General features: G+C 42.2%; 1 protein-coding gene across 1 annotated transcript in view; it reads right to left on the bottom strand.

The window, feature by feature from the left end:
* cnksr3 (cnksr family member 3) overlaps positions 1 to 18,592 on the bottom strand; it is a 56,650-nt gene that overhangs the window by 2,434 nt on the left and 35,624 nt on the right. The window contains exons 8-18 of the mRNA XM_040125931.1: positions 18,324 to 18,392; positions 17,516 to 17,665; positions 15,124 to 15,254; positions 14,667 to 14,848; positions 13,686 to 13,775; positions 11,795 to 12,091; positions 3,342 to 3,628; positions 2,412 to 2,485; positions 1,596 to 1,667; positions 761 to 816; positions 127 to 627 (exon numbers count right to left, since the gene is read on the bottom strand). Coding sequence (XP_039981865.1) covers positions 127 to 627; positions 761 to 816; positions 1,596 to 1,667; positions 2,412 to 2,485; positions 3,342 to 3,628; positions 11,795 to 12,091; positions 13,686 to 13,775; positions 14,667 to 14,848; positions 15,124 to 15,254; positions 17,516 to 17,665; positions 18,324 to 18,392 — 1,909 coding nt within the window. The remainder of the gene's footprint in view (positions 1 to 126; positions 628 to 760; positions 817 to 1,595; positions 1,668 to 2,411; positions 2,486 to 3,341; positions 3,629 to 11,794; positions 12,092 to 13,685; positions 13,776 to 14,666; positions 14,849 to 15,123; positions 15,255 to 17,515; positions 17,666 to 18,323; positions 18,393 to 18,592) is intronic.

Here is an 18,592-nt window from a genome sequence, read left to right as displayed (position 1 = left end):
AAGAAAGAAAAGCAAAATGGATAAATGTGATGCAAACGTAGGAAGAAGATTCATGTCGACAAGGGACGGGAGAAGGGGGGGGGGCACGGGAAGAAGGGGTCACATGAAGAAAAAGAGGAGAAAGACTAAAAGAAGAATTGAAGGATGGGAAGATGGGGAAAGGGAAGAAAGTAATGAAGAAAGAAAGAAAAGCAGGTAAAGTATAGAAGAAAGAATGAAGATGGTTGTAAGGATAGGAGAGGTGACAGGAAAAACGAAGAGATAGGCAGACGGGAAGGGAAAAGAGAAAGAAAGGAACGGAGGGAAAAGAAAGAAGTGAAGAAAGAATGGAAGAAGAGAAATAAACATGGGGAGAAAGACTGGAAGAAGGATTGACTGATAGGAAGGGGAGTAAAGGAAGAAGTAGGAATAAACAAGTGAGGTGAACAAGATAATACAAGAAAGAATGGAAGAAGAAAAGAAAGATAAAAGACAAAGGACCACCGGACAAAAGAATCGAAGAAAGGCTGGGAAATGGACAAAAGATGAACAGGACGAGGGAAAATTGGAGGAAGAGAAAAGGTGCCGACAGGAAAGAGGATGAATATAAAGAATGGAAGGAGGACAGCAAAATGAGATAGAGAAAAACTGGTATAGTCGAAAGATAAGAATGGAGAGAGGGAGCGATGGTTGTTATTCATACGTATTTTTTGTTTTATAACGTGTGTTGTCTCTTATGAATAATTCTTGTGTTTTCTGCGTGTATGACCGAGTGTCTGACCTTCAGCCTGGATCGCCTCACATGGCTCGGCAGCCTTCGACAGCTTGCTGATCCACCTGCGCCAACACGACACTCAGTGACTCAACGTTCTCTTATTACAGCCAAAAAAAATAAAAGAAGAGGAACTAGGTAGATTTAGTTCCTCTTCTTCCTCCTCCCCTTAGTATTGTCTCAAAGTGGGGACAAACAAGGGCGATCACGTCTTTCTGGAGAGAAAGATCTCAACAACTATCAGCTGGATTCGCAACAAATGTGACGTGGATGGTCATGGTTCCCAGAGGTTGGATCCTAGTGATCCTGGAGATCCGCTGACTTTTCATCTTGTGGCACCAACACCCCCAAAAAGTTTAACTTGTAGACAAGAGTTATCGAAAAATCCAACAGACAGATTTCCATGAAATTTTCCTGATCGCATTCCTGCTCCCCAGAGGATGAACTCTTTTGATTGTAATGACCCCCGTGGCCTTTCCTCTAGCGCCACCATCTGGACAAACTTAACACTTTCAGCTGCATTAATGAACTCCCCGCTGAACCACTACTACACCATTACCTATGCCAGCACTTCCCTACACCCCCCCCCTGTTCTCGATTTCATGGCAGTTTATCCAATAGTTGTCGCTGATATGTCACTCAAAACCCGAAAACGGGAACCTCATGGTGGCGCTAGAGGAAAAGTCGGAGGATCACAAAAGTCGGGATCACCGAAGTCCTGAGGGAAACATGAACGTTTATGCGAAATATCATGGCAATTTGTCCAATAGTCGTTGAGATATTTCACTCTGGACCAAAACAAAAAACCCCTGGAGCCAATCGTAAAGAGTTCTACACCACTCACTGATTCATCTCGGCCAAGCTCTCCGCAGCCATCAGGATGGTCACCACCAGCGGATGGGAGGCTGTGATGGCACTGAAACAACACAAAGCAGGTCATTAACAGGACCCATACGCGCTCCTCTGGTCCCCCAACCGGGACGCTTACATTTCAAAGTGTCCATCCTCCAAAGCCCGGCTGGCTGAAACCCACCCGGGGGCGGAGGGCAGGTGCGATACCTGCCGTGCTTCAGTCCCGGGTTTTACTCACGCTAAGTTCGGCGGATCAAATTTGAGATTATGTCCAAAAATATTTAAGCAGAAGATTAACAACGGCCCCCTTTTTCTTTTCTTTTTTTTTTGCAGTATTTGGTGTCCCCCGAGGACCGGGACCCATTCACTTCCGCTCAGCTAAACATTTGAAACCTTCACATCTTTATCCGCTGGGCCCCGGCCACCAAAACTGGAAAAGATCTCGGGTAAAAGATCAGAGAAATTCCCGAGGAGAGGGTAACTTTTAATTATGTGCTCCGGCCAAGCAAAAAAAAAGTAAATTCTGGATTACCAAGTTAAAAGAGAAGATAGAAAGATACGGTTAAAGTCTCTGTACACGGCTGGATAAAGTGCAGTGTGTTGGTGCAGCTTCATACAAACTGCGAGCAGGAGGCAGCTGTTTGACCACGAGCAACTGTTTGTGGTTTTTGATTGTGTTTTTTTTTTTCTTTCCTTCTTCCTTCCTTTCTTTCTTTCATAATAATCGACCGTCGCTAAATGTTGCACACGGTAACACAGACAGACAGAGAGAGTTTAAAAAAAAAAAAAAAGAAAAAGCATGTCGTACTGTTTCCTCCTGCATTGTCTGGCCTGTTCGATGGTGAAGCCGGACAGGTTGATGAATCCCTCTGCCTTCTCAGCCTGCAGACAAGAGGCAACAACACACACACAGTTTGAGCCACTGAAAGCTGCAGAGAATCGTGTGTGTGTGTGTGTTTTGTGTTTGGGTTGTTTTTTTTTAAGTACAACACATCGATCTCGGGTTCCTGTGTGAGCTGCGAAGACTCGGTGGCGGCAGTCACAGGATGCAGACCCGCGTTCGTTCCTCGCCGCGCTGGTTTCCCCTCTTACCCACCTCTTACATACTTTATTCAACTTGCACATCACTGAGATCGGCACCTATTCTTACAGCCAGATGCCACATGCAACCACGCAGCGTGCTCACAAGAGGCCACGGTAACACTTCAATTCAACCCCCCCCCCCTCCCGTTTCAGATCATTTTGTAATGATCTAAAATGTGTCTTCATATGAGAAGTTAGAATCGTTGACATCCTTAAAAACTCACACAGTGTAGCCGACACTTCGGCCACAGTTGAACAAAAAAACAAGACACCAGAGTGAAGACAGACGTGATAAAAGCATCGGACACTAAAGCTTTAACATCTGCGTGGAACCTGAATCCAGCGCTGCCCCGATCAGTACAGATATGTATGGGGATATCCAGAGTCGATCAATTATCATCGTGAAACTGATATGGCACGGCCAAAAGTATGTGGACAGGCCAACAATACACCACGTGTGTGTGTGTTTGTGGTAACCTGCTGCTGCCACAACCTCCACTTTTCTGGTTTCGGTCTTTCCACCGGATGTGGAACCCGGCTGCAGGGATCTGATCCCTTTTCAGACACAGGAGCATCAGTGAGGTTCACTGGGCTTCCAGGATTGACTCTTGGTCAAGCCAGACAGTCTTAATTCTCAAAAAACAATCAAACTTACCATCTTGTCGGTGTACCAGTACAGGGAACTCTTCTTCAGGACAAACCATTTCTTCTTCCATTTGCTCCCCAGGAACCTGCGGCCCTCCTTCCTGCGGTGAAGCCAGCCCTGGCAGTCCACCACGCCCAGGTCTTTGACCGAGACACGCCGCCGGCTCATGGCCGCAGTGGACCCGGAGGACAGACGGCAGGCCAGCGGTTGAGATGGAACTGCAATTTCAGATGTCACGGGTTCCGGCCGCACGGCAGGTAGCAGGTACCTCGGGGCTCCATGGCTCCAAATGGGTTTCAGTCACTCAGTCAAATCTGAACACACGGGCGCGAGACACACATTTTTAGACTAAGTGTGACCTAGACTTCCCGGAGATATCATTATCTTCTATGTCCGTCGTGAATAAACATCTGGCTTTTTTTGTTCTTGTTACACTGTCAGTATTTTGGGGCTTGTAGTTTTAGTAACCACTTAATCGTAAATCCTTCACTAAGTTGTGTGTGTGTGTTAAGTCGTTTCTTAAGTTCTTAGTAGCTATTCTTAAACTAGTGATTTACTGAATCTGTTTGCACCAGTAAAGCTCAAGAAATGTCAAAGTTAATGAGGCGTCGTCCAGACGGTTACTGTACCATCGCACGCTCAACCGTAACTTTCAGAAACAACAGTTTTTGGGAGGACAAATGATAACTGACGTTGTTTTTTTCCAATGTGTGTGTGTGTGTGTGTATGACATATGACTCACGTATGCGTGCATTCATGTAGTAAGCAGCGTGTTAAGAGATGAGAGCGCGATGCTTCAGTCTGGCTGGTAGTTGAGCCATGGGGAGTTACTTTGTGAAACCGGCCCCTGACCCCAAAGGTCCATTTAGTGGGTAGTAGGTGTGCAGATAAAGTATCTGCACACCTACGAGTCTATGTCTGCCCATGGAGACCGGTACTTATGATCAAAACACTCCACACCAGCCTCGAAATGGCCCCCCCGTCACACCTTCGACGGACATTTTACTTTTCTCAGTGAGACGAGGCACATCTTCACATGCGTGACAGCACTTTTCATTCTTTGCACTGAGCTCAACTTAATACTACTTACGCCTTTCCTGTCTTTGTTCTTGTTTCATGTCTCCTTTTTTCATCAATACATATTGAGAGAACGACAATAAAAACTTTCATAAATAACGCTGAGTAACTAATTGATTCTACAATGGTCCATAGTCCAATCTTATATAATGCACCTTCATCCAAATTACAAAAAAAAAAGAAAAAGAACAAGAAAACGAAACATATCTTCTTACTCACCTGTAGCGCCACCTAAACCTGCAGATAGCTTTAGTTTTATTTGTCCGGATTTTAAAATCTCTCTCTGAGCTTCCAATACAAAATATGTTTCTCAAAATATCAAGAAAAAAAAATAAAAAGAAAGAGAAAATTCAGCATTTCATTCCAGAAACCCTGTTACTCTGGATGCTCCCCAGACCCAACTGTGACCTGCTCTTGCAGGAAGTATTGAAGATTAGACTAATAAGCATTAGATGTATCTTCAGTAGAAGGTACATTTAAGTGACATTTGAGTTTTTGCTCCTAGCGAAGGCCTAGAAAAACCACAACGAGGTCTAACCTGCGAGTCTGGACGTCCTCTGGGTTGATGTGTTTTCAGCAGACCGACGCTCAGCAGAGGAGGAACTGGAGTTTTCTCAGAATCGCCTGTGAGAACTTACAGAACAACCCAGAGACCGACCACAGAGTCAAAATCATACTCACTGACACAGACGCTACATCAACCCCACGGTATCCTTCCTGTTTCACACTTTCTTCATGGTCCTTCTGCGCTCCTCTGTTTCTCAATAGTCCCTCTACTCAGAAACTTCCCCTTTGTTTTTTAGAAAATCTGCAGCTGCAGGTGTTCAAATGATGATGTATTCAGTAGAAGCTTTGTTTTGTCGTTGGTGCAGAGTCGTGCAGTCACAGAGGAGACTGTGGGCGTTTGCTCTCAGCGAACTTGACCCAGCAGCTGTTTGATCCCACCCGAGCCTCCACTAGCTGTCCGCAGCAAACACACAACGCATCTGTCTTTCAGTGGCATGATGGTTGGAAGAGGAGTCAAATTTAAAATTAAAATAAATCAATCAATCACCTTTACTGGTTGGTCTGAGTACTCGGTAGGATCCAAGTCCTACCACTTGGATCCTGGCCTCATTTTTCACCAAATTTCATATAAGTGAACTCAAATCTTTCCAGATATAATGTAATGTGTATAACAACACACAGAGAAACCACTGCGGCGGGAACATTAGGTTCTGTCGACAATTTTAGAGTTTAAGGTTTGAGGGCTTTAAGTCTGGGCCGCGGTTGGGTTAGGGTTTGGGTCACATGCACTCTGGAGCAGGTTTTCCATCAAGGACCTCTGCTGCATTCATCCGTCCCTCAGTTCTGACCAGCCCCCCCCCACCCCAGCATGATGCTGCCTTTTACTCAAACTGGCCTCCATCGGGCCGCTCCACCACGAAGCCCTGACTGATGCGGTGCTGCTGAGACGGTCGTCCTTCCAGCAGGTTCTCCCACATCTGCAGGGGACTTCTGAAGATCCATTAGAGTGACCGTCGGGTTCCCGGACACCTCCCCGACCAAGGCCCTCCCTGCCCAGTTACTCAGTTTTGGCTGGAAAACCAATTCCAGGACCAGTCCTGGTGGGTCCAGACTTCTTCCTTTTCACAGTTACTGAGGCCGCCGTTCTCCGGGGAACACTCAGAGCTTTAGAAATGGTTTTATAGCCTTGACCTGATCTATGTTTCACCACAGTTTTATCACCGAGGTCTGCAGAGAGTTCCTTGGCTTTTGTCCTGACATGCAGTGTGAACTGCGGGACCTTCTATACACATGCGTGCGCCTTTCTAAACAATGTCCCATCAATTTTCAGTTTGCCACAGGTGGACTCCGGGACATCTCAAGGATAATTAAAGCAAACAGGATGCACCTGACCTCAGTCTGGAGCCGCAGCAAAGGCTCCGAGTGCTTTTGTAAATGAGAGATTTCAGTTTTTAATTTTTAATAAATTTGAAAAGAATTTCTGAAGCATGTTTTCGCTCTGTCAGTGTGTGTTAGTGGGTCCAGATCAATAGGCAAAGGTGGCATATTTCATCCATTTACAATTCAAGCCACAACACAATCTAAAATTAAAACTGGAGGGGTCTGAAAACTTGACAAAACTAGTGATGCAGAGATTTGTTTAACTCGTCGTAGTACGGACATTCTCCACTAGATGGGGCATTACCACTATAATTGCAAAAGCTTGGGACTTGAACTTGGCTCCGGGTCCTGGTCCACACCAGCTACATTAGTCATTATGATGCATTACTCCATCATCCAAATTGTGGACCACCCCCCGTTTCTCCCACTCTCTTTGAGCAACAGCAGCAACTGTTGATGGATGCTGCGCTTTGAGTGCGAGCCACTGACAGTTTGGATGCATTAGTCTGTATATCAACATTTTGATAATGGACTGCTAATGTTTATTATGTAGTGACTGAATCGGTTTGATCCCTGCTGATACAATTTACACTGAATATCCTCTGCTTTAAAGCCGAATAAATTCGGTTTACAAAAGAACTGCAACTCAATGTCCGCTTACTTGTTCCAGAGCTTTCCTCCATGTCACAGTCTTCTTCAGCAGATGGGTGTTTGCTCTGTTGTCATTGAACTGTTAGGTGTGAAAAATAATTTAAATATGACACAGTTGAGGCTGGTTTCATTGATATGGACTTTACAGAGGTTGAGAAAATGAAATGTATGGATGTGCGCTCCATCACAGTGAAGCCAGACTCTGATCTAAACTGATCTAAACACCCTCCAACGTGGAAATCACTACCTACTAATTTAGTAAAAAAACAAAACAAACACACACCGTTGACGTCCCCAATGTGACAAAGTCTGACAAAGCTCCGAATTCAAAATGTTAACTCTGAATGTGTATGACAACGAAGTAAAACATCTTCCTTTTGCAATGTTGAACATATTATTCATTTACAGAGGGAAGGTGTTTTTGTTTTTGTAAAATGTTTTCGTGCCTTACAGGTTAATCATCCAACCAAAGGTATTGGCAGTACATTCTTTCCAGTTCACCAAAAGAGTCATGTCTCATCATAATGATTGTGCTTAAGGGAAGGTTAAAAGTTCGAAGATTTCAAAACAAACTGCACTTTATTTTCATATTTTTGAAAGGTTACAAAGCATCACAGAGGCATCATACTGCAGTGCTCTGGAATAATTCAGATTTAAACATGAAGATTGAAACCAGTTAAACAAAGTGACTCTTACAAAATACAAACTAGATTCAAATCATTTTACATGGTAGTTTGTCAAAATGACAAACTCATCCTGAACAAGTCAGTGTCCCTGAACAATAAACAAGTGAGGAAATGTCAATTTAAAGTAAGACTATGGAACTTTTAGCCGAACAGCGGCCACTGCGGCCACAGGTGGTAATTACAGGGTGACGACACCTTGGGTTTCACTACATCTCCCATGATTCTCTCCGGCCAGCCGTTTTAACGACGCCATCGTTAGGTGACCCCAACTGAGAGCAAGGGGAATCAAATCAAACCAAATCAAATCGGCAAACTGACTCAGTTAATGTCAGCTAAACGGCAACATCTATGCAAGGTTTGTTTACATAAGCCGCCATAAACTGCTGGTCGTACCAGACCACGTGAGACTTTAACAGGAAACACCCTGAGTGTTTTGGATAAAGCGACACCGCGTTTCATGGCGTATATGGTGGAAAGTCACTCAGCACATTTACATCTGCTCCGATGCATTTCGGAGGCAAAAATTGTGCTTTTTACTCCACTACACTGATCTGATAAATGTAGTTACTAGTCCCTTCGCAGTTTTAGATTAACACACAAGATGTAATGTGCAAATAAACTATGAATTATTATAGGTAAAGATGAGAAAAGATTTTATTGATATCAGAAGGGACACAAGTTACCCAGTAGTTTATAAAGTCATTAAGTTGCAACATTAAAATATAAATTATTCTGAAATTGGCCATTTGCATCAAGATTTCATTTCCTTTTGGTACTTTTAAGTATATTTTGATGCTAATACTTTTGTAATTTTACTCAAGTAACATTTTGATTGCGTGACTTTAACAGGGTAATAGAGTATTTATTGCTACTTTTATTTAAGTAGAAGATTTCAATATCTTTTCCACCACTGTTGACTTCAACTATTCATTTGTAAGATGAAGAACTTTGTATTTCTTCTTTGAAAAGTTACATAGTCTCACTTTAAATAGAAATGTGTTCAGTAACCAAAAATCTAAGCTCTGCAACTGTTTCCACTCATTTCCACATTTCATATCCAGCAAAGAAAATAAGAGGTTGCCTCTGTGATATCTACAGTTTCTGATCAACTCTGATAATCTTTTGTACAAGCTTCATAACTCTTGCATAATGTTTTGTTAGTATAAAGGCACCTAACATGAATCAGAAAGACTTTACAAAAGTAAAAGGTCTTTGAGGAAACTTAAGGAGCTCCTCAGATCGTAAACATCGGAGGATCCAAGACGTTTCTCTGAGGAACTCCTTCAGAGAAAACCCTCTGAAGGAGTGATATGATAGAAACTTCAAACACAGGAGTTCTCCAAAGACCATTTAGAGGAACCACTGATGTTTTTTTCAGAACGCAGTAAGCCACACCTGAAATACTTCAAATCAATTAGTTTTAGCTGAAATTGTTAGCGGCTTCCAGCAGACCTGCATCGAAGTCTCTGCAGATATCTCACAGCAACAGTTTACAGAATGAACTGAAGAATGAGTTTTTAACAGATTAATTTATGTGAAAAAATTTAAAAAGGACAACATGGCATTTAAAAACTTTGTCTCAAACCAAAATCAAAGCTAAATTTGGGAGCATTTTCTCTTTGACATCAACTGCCGCTCTGAGAGTTTGTGTTTTCCTCAGTTTGAGTCCTTTTGATGGATTCAATTTAAAAAATGTTTGGAAGTTTTTACATTATGTATTGTTACAGAAAAACGTAATAGTTTTAATTTTTTATAATAACCATAAGAATTATTTCTTAAAATGTATGTTAGGTCATAACATTTTATAAATGTTCTTATTTGCCATGTTTCTTTGACTGTTAAAGCACTTTGTTAGAGCATTTTTTAAAATTATTTTTTAATTATTGCTATTAAAAACAAGTCTATATTATTACTGTTGTAACAGGACTGTGTGAAGCTTCAGAAATATTTATTAACAGTGTAGAGCTCTTATATATCTTTTTTTTTTTTTTACCTGCTCATAATTTGTTATACTCTGAAAAGCACACTTCTCAGATATGCGACAGAAGTTCAGTTTGGCAGTGATAGAATAAAAACTGTCTATAAAAGCTGCAAAATATTTACAAATTGTTTTGCCAGACATACAAAGAGTCGAGATTTGAGAGGCACTAATGGCTCCTGAGATTAAGAAGAAAAGGTGCTCTGATGTTTAGAAATGCTTCACCATTTTTAAACTAGAAATAAACTGGACTTTGATTTCCCGACACTCGCCATTGAGGCCTTAATTCTTTGACATTTTAGGATTGTTTAGATTTTACTGATTCTAATTCTGCTTATTGATTCTTGTCATATAATTACAGTAATAAAAAGAAATCAAAATCCGTTGAAAACAAAAACCGGCTTCATTTTCAGCAGATTTTGGCTGCCATAGAGAGACATATAACTATTTTCTCTGTTGTCATTCACAAGCTGCATGTTGGCTGACGTCCTGTATGGAAGCTCAGCAGGTCCAACATTGAAAAGCGTGTTTGTTAACAGATCCCTAGTTTTCGTACGTTAGATACTGGTTCAAATATTTCCATATGTCTTTGATGCAGCTGTTAAAGACGTAATTCCAGCAGAGTTGTCGAAATTCTTTTACGAACTGTATTTAAAAAAAATGTCCAAGATCTCTCCAGAATTACAAAGTCAACACAAGATGTTGAGGTTTCAGCAACAAAATTCACTTCTTTTTAAGTGTCTTTAAGGATTAAAGAGAGGTATGTTCCAGATTGTTTGTCCTGATGAGTCTGAACCTGTCACACTCAAGTTAGGATTTTCTGGCTCCAGTAACTGACACAGATGGCGGAAGGCGCTTAACTCAAACGTTGGGCTTTAAGGTGTTGCATCCATGATTTAATTCAGTCTGTTGATGGACCAGGTGAACTGCAGCAACCAGAGTGGACGTGCTGAAAACATTCAGATCCACTGAACTGTTCTGTCATGTCTTGAACTGGTTCCCAGTTCACGTCAACAAACTGTAGAAAGTCACTTCATCTAATGCTTATTAGTCTAATCTTCAATTTTTTTTCAATAAAAAAATGGGAAAATTGTAACCAGTTGGTAAGAAGCCTAACAGTTTACAGTCTGGCCAGGAGCCCCGTGAGGCTGTATTTAGACATAGTGATGCTCTGATGGGAATGTCATTAGTTTTGCAGATATTTGGTCATAATATTATCAGACAAATTGAAACTTGGCCAGGGTGGTCAGGGAAACAAATTCCCCTCAGGATAAGACCACTGTGCCAAATTCAATGGCGATCATCCAATATTTCAATAAAAACCAAAAATGTCAACCTCATGATGGGGCTAGAGAAAAAGTCAGAGGATCACCAAAATCTGTAGCATTCATCCTCTGGGGACCACGAATGTCTGTACAAAAATTCATGGCAATCCATCCAGCAGCTGTTGAAATATTCCGTCTGGACTAAAGCAATGGACCGACTGATCAACATTACCTTGCCGTGGCTTAAAGAATGTACTTTTACTTCATCACGTCAGCGTAAAATCTGGGCTTTTTCCAGTTTTTTTTTTAACCCTTTGGACACTTTAAAAACACCAGGCTGAAAAGCAGTGCTTTGCTGCCCTCTCAGGATCCAGGATTTAGGCCTGTTTCTCCTCGGACCACACCCAGCAGCGATGTCACAGTGAGAAGTTAAACCACCAGGAGGTTAACAGGTAAAGGTCGAGCTGGGGCTTTAAACTGAATTAAATGCTCCAATTTTTGTATTGATGACTACTCAAGTGGAAAATGTAACTGATAACCGTTGAACAGAGTCTCCAGTATGACATGAAAAATCCTGACAACAAGCTTTGACCACACTGTCCCAGTCAGTGTAGATGTGATGTTGCAGATTTTTGTCTTTTCTTCTTAACTCTGGTGTAGAAGTCCACCATAAGATCTCTTGATTCATTCCAGAAGTTGCTTTTCCATGAACTATTTCTTTTTTAAAGTTCTTTGCTGCGCTTAGTTCACAGCTGCTGAATGCCTGCAGCTGTAGAGAATTGACATTATATACATTTAAAAACCTTTTTATGGGAGACACCCTGTGGACCAGGCTGAGAATACACAACCTCCTGTGGGAGCCAAATGAGAAGAATTTGTCTAATAATATCTAAACCATGTTTTGCCTCCGTCAGTGGCTGAGCAGCCTGAGACGAGCCAGCAAGCCGCCGAGCAGCGAGCTCGACTGTTTAGTTACAGCCTGGGGAGGAGAAACAGCAGCAGGGGTGGAGGAAGCAGACTTTTTGGACGCTGCTTCCTGGTAAGGGATGGTGGCACTGTTGTGCAGGTCAGCGTTGATGAAGCACTGGCTGCCTCTGATGTGGTCGACGCCCCGAACAGACGGATGTCCTCGGTACGGCAACGGGAAACATGGCTCCTCCTCTGTGATGGTGCTGATCCCCTCGTTACTCAGATATCTGTGAAGAATGTCCTGCCCTGTTCAGAAGACGAGACGGGAACAATGAGTTTGATGTGGTGTTTGAAGTCTGTTGCAGTTTCAAGGTTAAAACTGGAACAATGCCTCTGTCTTTTATTGGAGTAACTCTTCTCTTGTGTGTTTTAAATATCAGTGGATCTCCTGGTTAAACTATTCTCTATGTTTCACTTTGAAAGACAAAGTCCATGATTCTATTCGGTTTGAGTTGTTGAGTTTTAAACATCAGTGAGTAACAGTAACAGTAAGCTGAAAGGAAAGCGTGAACTCTATGGTTTTTTTTGGGGACAAAATCATTTAGTGTGAAATAATGCACCCCCCCCAAAACAAATATCAAAGAATACTGTAAATTCCAAATTATAAGTCTATTCATTTCCCTGTTCTAAATAAATAAATAAATAATACAATCCGGTTGTGACTGTCAAGGTGAGGTGAGAAGCCACAAGACTGGACGTCACAGCAACAAATAAAGACAGAAAGGACTGGCTGATCAGGTGTCTGCGCCGTTTAATTCACCGTGATACGGGACAGCGTTCACAGTGGGCAGAAGTTTTGCAGAGGAGACGACTTGTTCCTGAAAGGCAACAGATTACTGACGCTTTTTCAAAAACTAATGTTGTCGTCACTCTAAACAGTCTCGTCTGGCATCGAAAAAACTTGTGGGAGAAGCCACAAGCAGCTCAAGCTGACCAGTCGCAGTTCTTGTTGTCCCCACGTGGGATCTCGGTTTCTGACGCAGACGTGTATAAGCTCCATAACTATGCTGTAATCCCTTAATGCACAACTAAAAGTCTTTACTCCAGAAACAAGGAAACCAGATTCAGATGAAAAGGTGAACTGCTGCAGGTTAATATATGGTTCTCTTGAAACAGCAAGTGAGAATCAACCAGTAGGGTGAATATTTCTAATTTCTTTCCTTTTTTTTGTCTCATTTGTTTTAGGGATTTTCTTGATTCCATTAAAACCTTAAAATTGAATCAGGTCACTCAGTTTATGTAAAGATCACGTGATTTCATTCAAGAAATTAGAACAAAGGATTTCTGATACAAAAAAATTCATGCTAGCACCAAAAAAAGAAATACCTAGACTTATCACTTATTATTGTTGTGCTGAAGTGGGACTGACTGTTTTAAAGATGAAGTCTTGTGTAAATGGCTCAATATAAAACATGAAACAGCTGCTCACAGCTTCATATAACAGTATGTCAAGTTAATTCTATTGTTAGACTCCCTTTAAGCGTCAGTGGAAAACAGTCCACCTCTTAATGTGTCTTTATTTAACTGTTCTGACCAGAAAACCCATTAACAGTCCGTTATCTTGGACAAACTGCCAAAACATACACATTCAGATCCACGGTGTTTGTTCCTCAAGGTGAAGTGCTGTAAGTACCAGACTGAGCTAGGAGTGAAATCAGCCCTGTCGATGCAGCATCAGCTCCCGGGGTTAATGATCGACGAGGTAAAAATTCAAAGCATGCAGCTCGCCCCGCTGCCGTTTATCCTCGGCTGTTAATTAGGCAGACATATGGCCGTTACCGATAACGGTCTGATTACAGGCGCTGGGGACGTCTGGGTTAGCCAGACAGGTGGCGCTTACCTTTCTTTCCCTTTGCTCCAGGCCTGGAGGATGGGTCAGACACGCCCGAAAAGGACTCCACCGGCATGGAGACGGGTCGAGGTTTACCTGCTGAGAGTCCAGATAGAACAAACGTTTAAAACCCGCCGCAGGAAATTATGCAGGAGGATGTAAATGAATGAAACCCTTCATTTTCTTTTTGTGTGTTTACATTCAGTTTTCAAACTCATGATAAATCTCATCTGATCCCACTATTCTCAACAGCTGCAGTAGCCACAGGGACCGACAGAGGTTATTATGAAGTTATATTAACCACACAGACATGAGAGTGGCATCGATTTTATCGTCTATCTCTCAACAAGGAAGTGAATTAGCACATTTCCCAAATTTTAGAATCATTCCTTTAAAATATCCGAATCACATCAGAGTTTGTCACGCTCCGGGACGGAACCCATGTGGCGTCACTTGAAAAATATACATAAGGAAAAATACAAAAAGGACACCGCAGTCAAATTCACATAACGACAAAGCAGTCTCTCGAATCGGTTTGGTCCAATTACTGAACTTTGCGAAACGACCTTTACACGTAGCTGGAATCTTATGTTATCCTAGTTTGGACCTTTTAGTGCCATTTAGGTGGACTCCTAGTGGTAAGATCAGATCCTTTGTGAATACAGCCCTAAAATCAATTCTATTGTCGATCTGTAATCAATTTCACTTCTTCATATTCATCAGCTATGACTGGAACAGATCCAATAAAAATGTTATTATAAGCTGTAAGTGTGTGTGTGTATGTAGACCCTGGTGTTCTATTTTTTTGGGGACCACTTTGAGTTGAACGCCTTGACAGTGAAGATATTTTGTCTGGTCCTGACCTATTCAAAGGGCTGTTTGAGGGTTTAGACTTGGTTTTAGGGTTGAAGTTAGAATTTGATTTAAGTCAGAGTTAGGGTTATGGGTTAGGGATCTACAAATGTGCGCGTGTGCGTGCGCAGCACTCACAGCGTGTAGAGGGGCGCTGTCGAAGGCGGACAGGGATTGGCTGGTTGAGTTCAGGGGTGGGTCTGACGGACGTCCTGTTGACGTCCGCAACAGTGAAGCGTCGCCGCATGTCTGAGTCCAGACACGAGTTCGGAGACTTCGGCCTCAATTTCACACATGGAGACAAGTTCATGTTCCCATCTCTGCAGAGAGAGACAGAACAGGAGAGGTAAGATCCCTGAGAGTGATAGTATTTTTTTTAATCATTAAAAACTAAATTTGAAATGCTGATTGAAGACCAGTTATTATTCATGTCCAAAAGGAATTATTTGAGGAATCTTTTCTTTTTTTAAAAACAAAAAAAAAACAAAAAAAACAAACAAACTTTGGTCAAGTTACTAGACTCAACCTCTGTGTTTCATTAAAGCTATTCTATTGTGTAACCAGGAAGATAATACAATGTATATCCGGTACTCACAGTGGTACGTACGGCGCTGCAGGGGGAGGCGGGATGTACAAATCCAAGATGGCTGTTCTCCCTCTCTTCCCAGGAGCCTCTGAGGTTTCTGGCTGTCGAGGTCTGGGGAGACCTGGAGCTCCCTGAGACGTCTGAACGAAGAAAGAGAGAAATTATTGGTATGAAGCTGGTTGTTTGGACTTCATTTTACAATGAACCTCATTTTACAAGTCCAGGTTTCCTTAATTATAGTCAAGCAGAAAACTTAAAACTAATACTTTGATTATGTAAAGAAACGTTATTTGAAGCTACTCTACATTTCCCTGTGGTAACTACTTCTAATTAGTTTTTCTGTACCACAACAAACAGGAGCAGAGGAGGGGGTGATTAATTTAACGGTGTTTATCATAAAACAACGGTAAGACGTTCCAGCTCGAGAGGAGAAACCGCAGACCAAGCTCTTCTTTTTCCTTCCTCACCTCCAAAGCTTTTGCTTTTCCATGAACACAGGAAATTAACTCAGCTCGTTTTCTGCTTTGCCTGTTGTGCAAAAACATGTCTAAAGGAGTTTAAGATGCTCCTCTGCTGTCCCCAGGTCAATTTTAGTTTCCATTTAGAGAGGTCACGTGATATTCTGTATTTTTCCTTTCACTGAAAAATCCCACAAAAAGGCTAAAACCAACACTGAATGTCTCCTGCTAACAAGTGTTGTGTGCGCATCCAAAGCCTGATATATCTTATTCCTCTGTGCCAGAGTTTCACTGTATCGATAACTAATAAAAACCCATCGGTGAGTCACACTGTTGCACTGGGTGATATGTTCTTTCAACACCGTGAACACACACGCTGCTTTGACTCTGTCCAACACACTGTCCTGCTGCCCCAAATACTCACTGGAGCACCAGATGCGGATTGATCCGCCGCTGAAAATAGTCCCACGCAAATACACTATTTCCACCTGTTTGAGTAACATTTGCTAAAAACAACCGTGTCAAGCTGTATGTTTATCTTAATCAGGAGGCAATGCAACAGATAGGGTGGACAAGTCAGACTGTATTGAGAGACGGACCAAGACAATGTTGATTGTGGTCTTTTCATGGGATTTGCTGACAAAAAGAAAAATATAGACTAACACCACCTTATATGCCATTTGAGAGGGTGCGACTTTGAAAAGAAAACCCTATAACTATTTTATTATATACTAATAAGATTAGCTACTGGTGATGACAGGTTAAAGGGGTGGTTTTGTGATTTAAAAACAATCTATAATCAAAACTTAATGGACAATGAAAATAACCATTATTTTCCAGCCAAAATGACAACGTACATTTCTGAGTCCACTGAGAAGTGATTACGAGGCTGAGTACAGGGGAGATGTAAGCGCTGATGACCTTTGAACTAAATGATGGGAGTGACAATGACGTAAAGACAGACTGACTTCAGATCTGTTTTGATAGCCGAGATTAGAGACTGAACTCTTCGACTTAGCTGCCGAGTAGCATTTAAGGAGCCTATCTTCCCTAAACACACACATCCTGGACCTCTGTCGACACAAAACCTCTGGAGGCAGTCTGGTGAATTCAGATTCAGTCAGATTGTGGAGTAACATATGAGTCATCTTCCAAAGAAGTCTGACATCAATGCGGCCTGATGTTTGGAGTGTTTCCTATCCCACTTTTTTCCAGGAAGAGGCAAGAAGGGATCCATTGTTCACCCACACATCTCAGCAGAGCAGCAGACTGGGTGGCTGCTGTGTTTTCTGGTCAGATTGCTCACAAACAGAAACAGCTTCAGTAGAAACTAAATGTTACGATGACAGACTGAAAACCAACAGAGACAGGCTTTATTTACCTCAGACCTGCCTGATAGACCCACAGCCTACAGCTGCTGTGTCTGGCTCAGTGTCTGGCTCATGCTACAGAAAGATTTTTCAACAAATCTGGGTATTCAAAATGCCAATTCCTTCTCCTCCTCCTCTTTAACTACTACTACTTTAAGTACTAGTGCTGCTATTAGTACCAGTGGTAGAGATAAAGCCATAAATATCCTGACAGACAGTTCTCTTCCTTAATTCCTTCAGCTTGAGACTGAACTCTGGGAGACTCTAAATCAGTGAAGAAGCACGCATGTGAACTTTGTAGCTACTTTAACAGACACACTCCTGCCCAAGCAGACAGCTCATGTATTGGGAGAGCGGGCGTTCCCACAGCATTTAACAGCTCCACAAATGTCAGCTACACAACCACAGAACAATCTACTGCTACTAGCACTTCTATTGAGAATGATTTTTAAAAAAAGTCTCAAAAGAAAAGAAAAGAAGAAGACACAAGTGAAGAGGTCAGCGAAGAAGAAACCACAGTGCCACTCTGGCTGGTGAGTTCATCGAGAAGGGAAGGGATGTTGGGTCAGCTACCTGTACGAGCGGCGGTCTCCAGCGCAGGTTTTTCAGAGGAGCAGGTGCAAAGCCCCCGGAGACTCCGGACGGTCTCTTCTTCACCACCAGGATGACGTTTCCGGTCTCAGCCCTCAATATTTTCACCAGGTGCTTCAGCTGCCAGCCCACCTGGACCAATCACAGAGCAGAACGCTGAGCTGTAATGAACACTGCAGCCGCCTGGAGAGCACTAGCCTAAATTAGGACCTTAGGGTTTATTTAAAATGTCTTTACTAATAAAACAAACTGTAGTGTAAAAGCCTCGGAAAAAAAAAATCTCTAAAACACAAAAAACACAAGTACGTTTAAAGAAATAGTTCAAAATTTGGGGAATTTGTTTTCATGCACAGATTTAGAGGAGGAGATTGACACCACTGTCATGTCTCTACATTAAATATGAAGCTACAGCCAGCAGGCTTAGCTTAGCATAAAGACTGAAAACAGGGGGAAACAGCTAGCCTGGCTCTGTCCAAAGTAGTTTGGCACATAACCCCACGTAAAATCAAATGTTGTTTTTAGAATTGATTTTTTGAACGGTTTAAAACACAAGACATACTGTGTTAATCAGTGAGCCTTAGACGTGCTGTTAGGTGTTTGTTTTTTTAACCTCGGATGGAAACAGGGTAGCCGTTTCCCCCCGTTCCCAGTCTTATGCGAAGCTAAGCTAACCATCTCCTGGCTCCAGCTTTATATTTCCTGTACAGACACGAGAGTGGTATCAAACTTCTCATCTGAATCTCGGAAAGAACATAAATACACGCGTTTCTCGAAACTACTCATGACTCACCACTGTCTGTCTGTTGACCTGAATGACTTCGTCTCCAGCGTGAATTCTCTGGGTTTTATCTGCAGGAGACTGAACAGAAGCGTTTTACTCTTGTTAGAGTCAGTACATATACAAAATAACACATCCTCCACTGTTTCACCAGGAAAGAAGCGTTTTGAGATGTCTGAAAAACACCCTGATGCTCTGAAAGTGTCACAACAACAAACCAGAAATTGTTTACATGGGTTTTAGGACCAGAGTCAGACTGACCAGACAACACAGAAGTTGCG

This window comes from Xiphias gladius, chromosome 4 (assembly GCF_016859285.1).
Source record: "Xiphias gladius isolate SHS-SW01 ecotype Sanya breed wild chromosome 4, ASM1685928v1, whole genome shotgun sequence".
In the NCBI taxonomy this organism is placed as follows: Eukaryota; Metazoa; Chordata; class Actinopteri; order Istiophoriformes; family Xiphiidae; genus Xiphias; species Xiphias gladius.
This window is presented reverse-complemented; position numbering and strand designations above follow the sequence as displayed.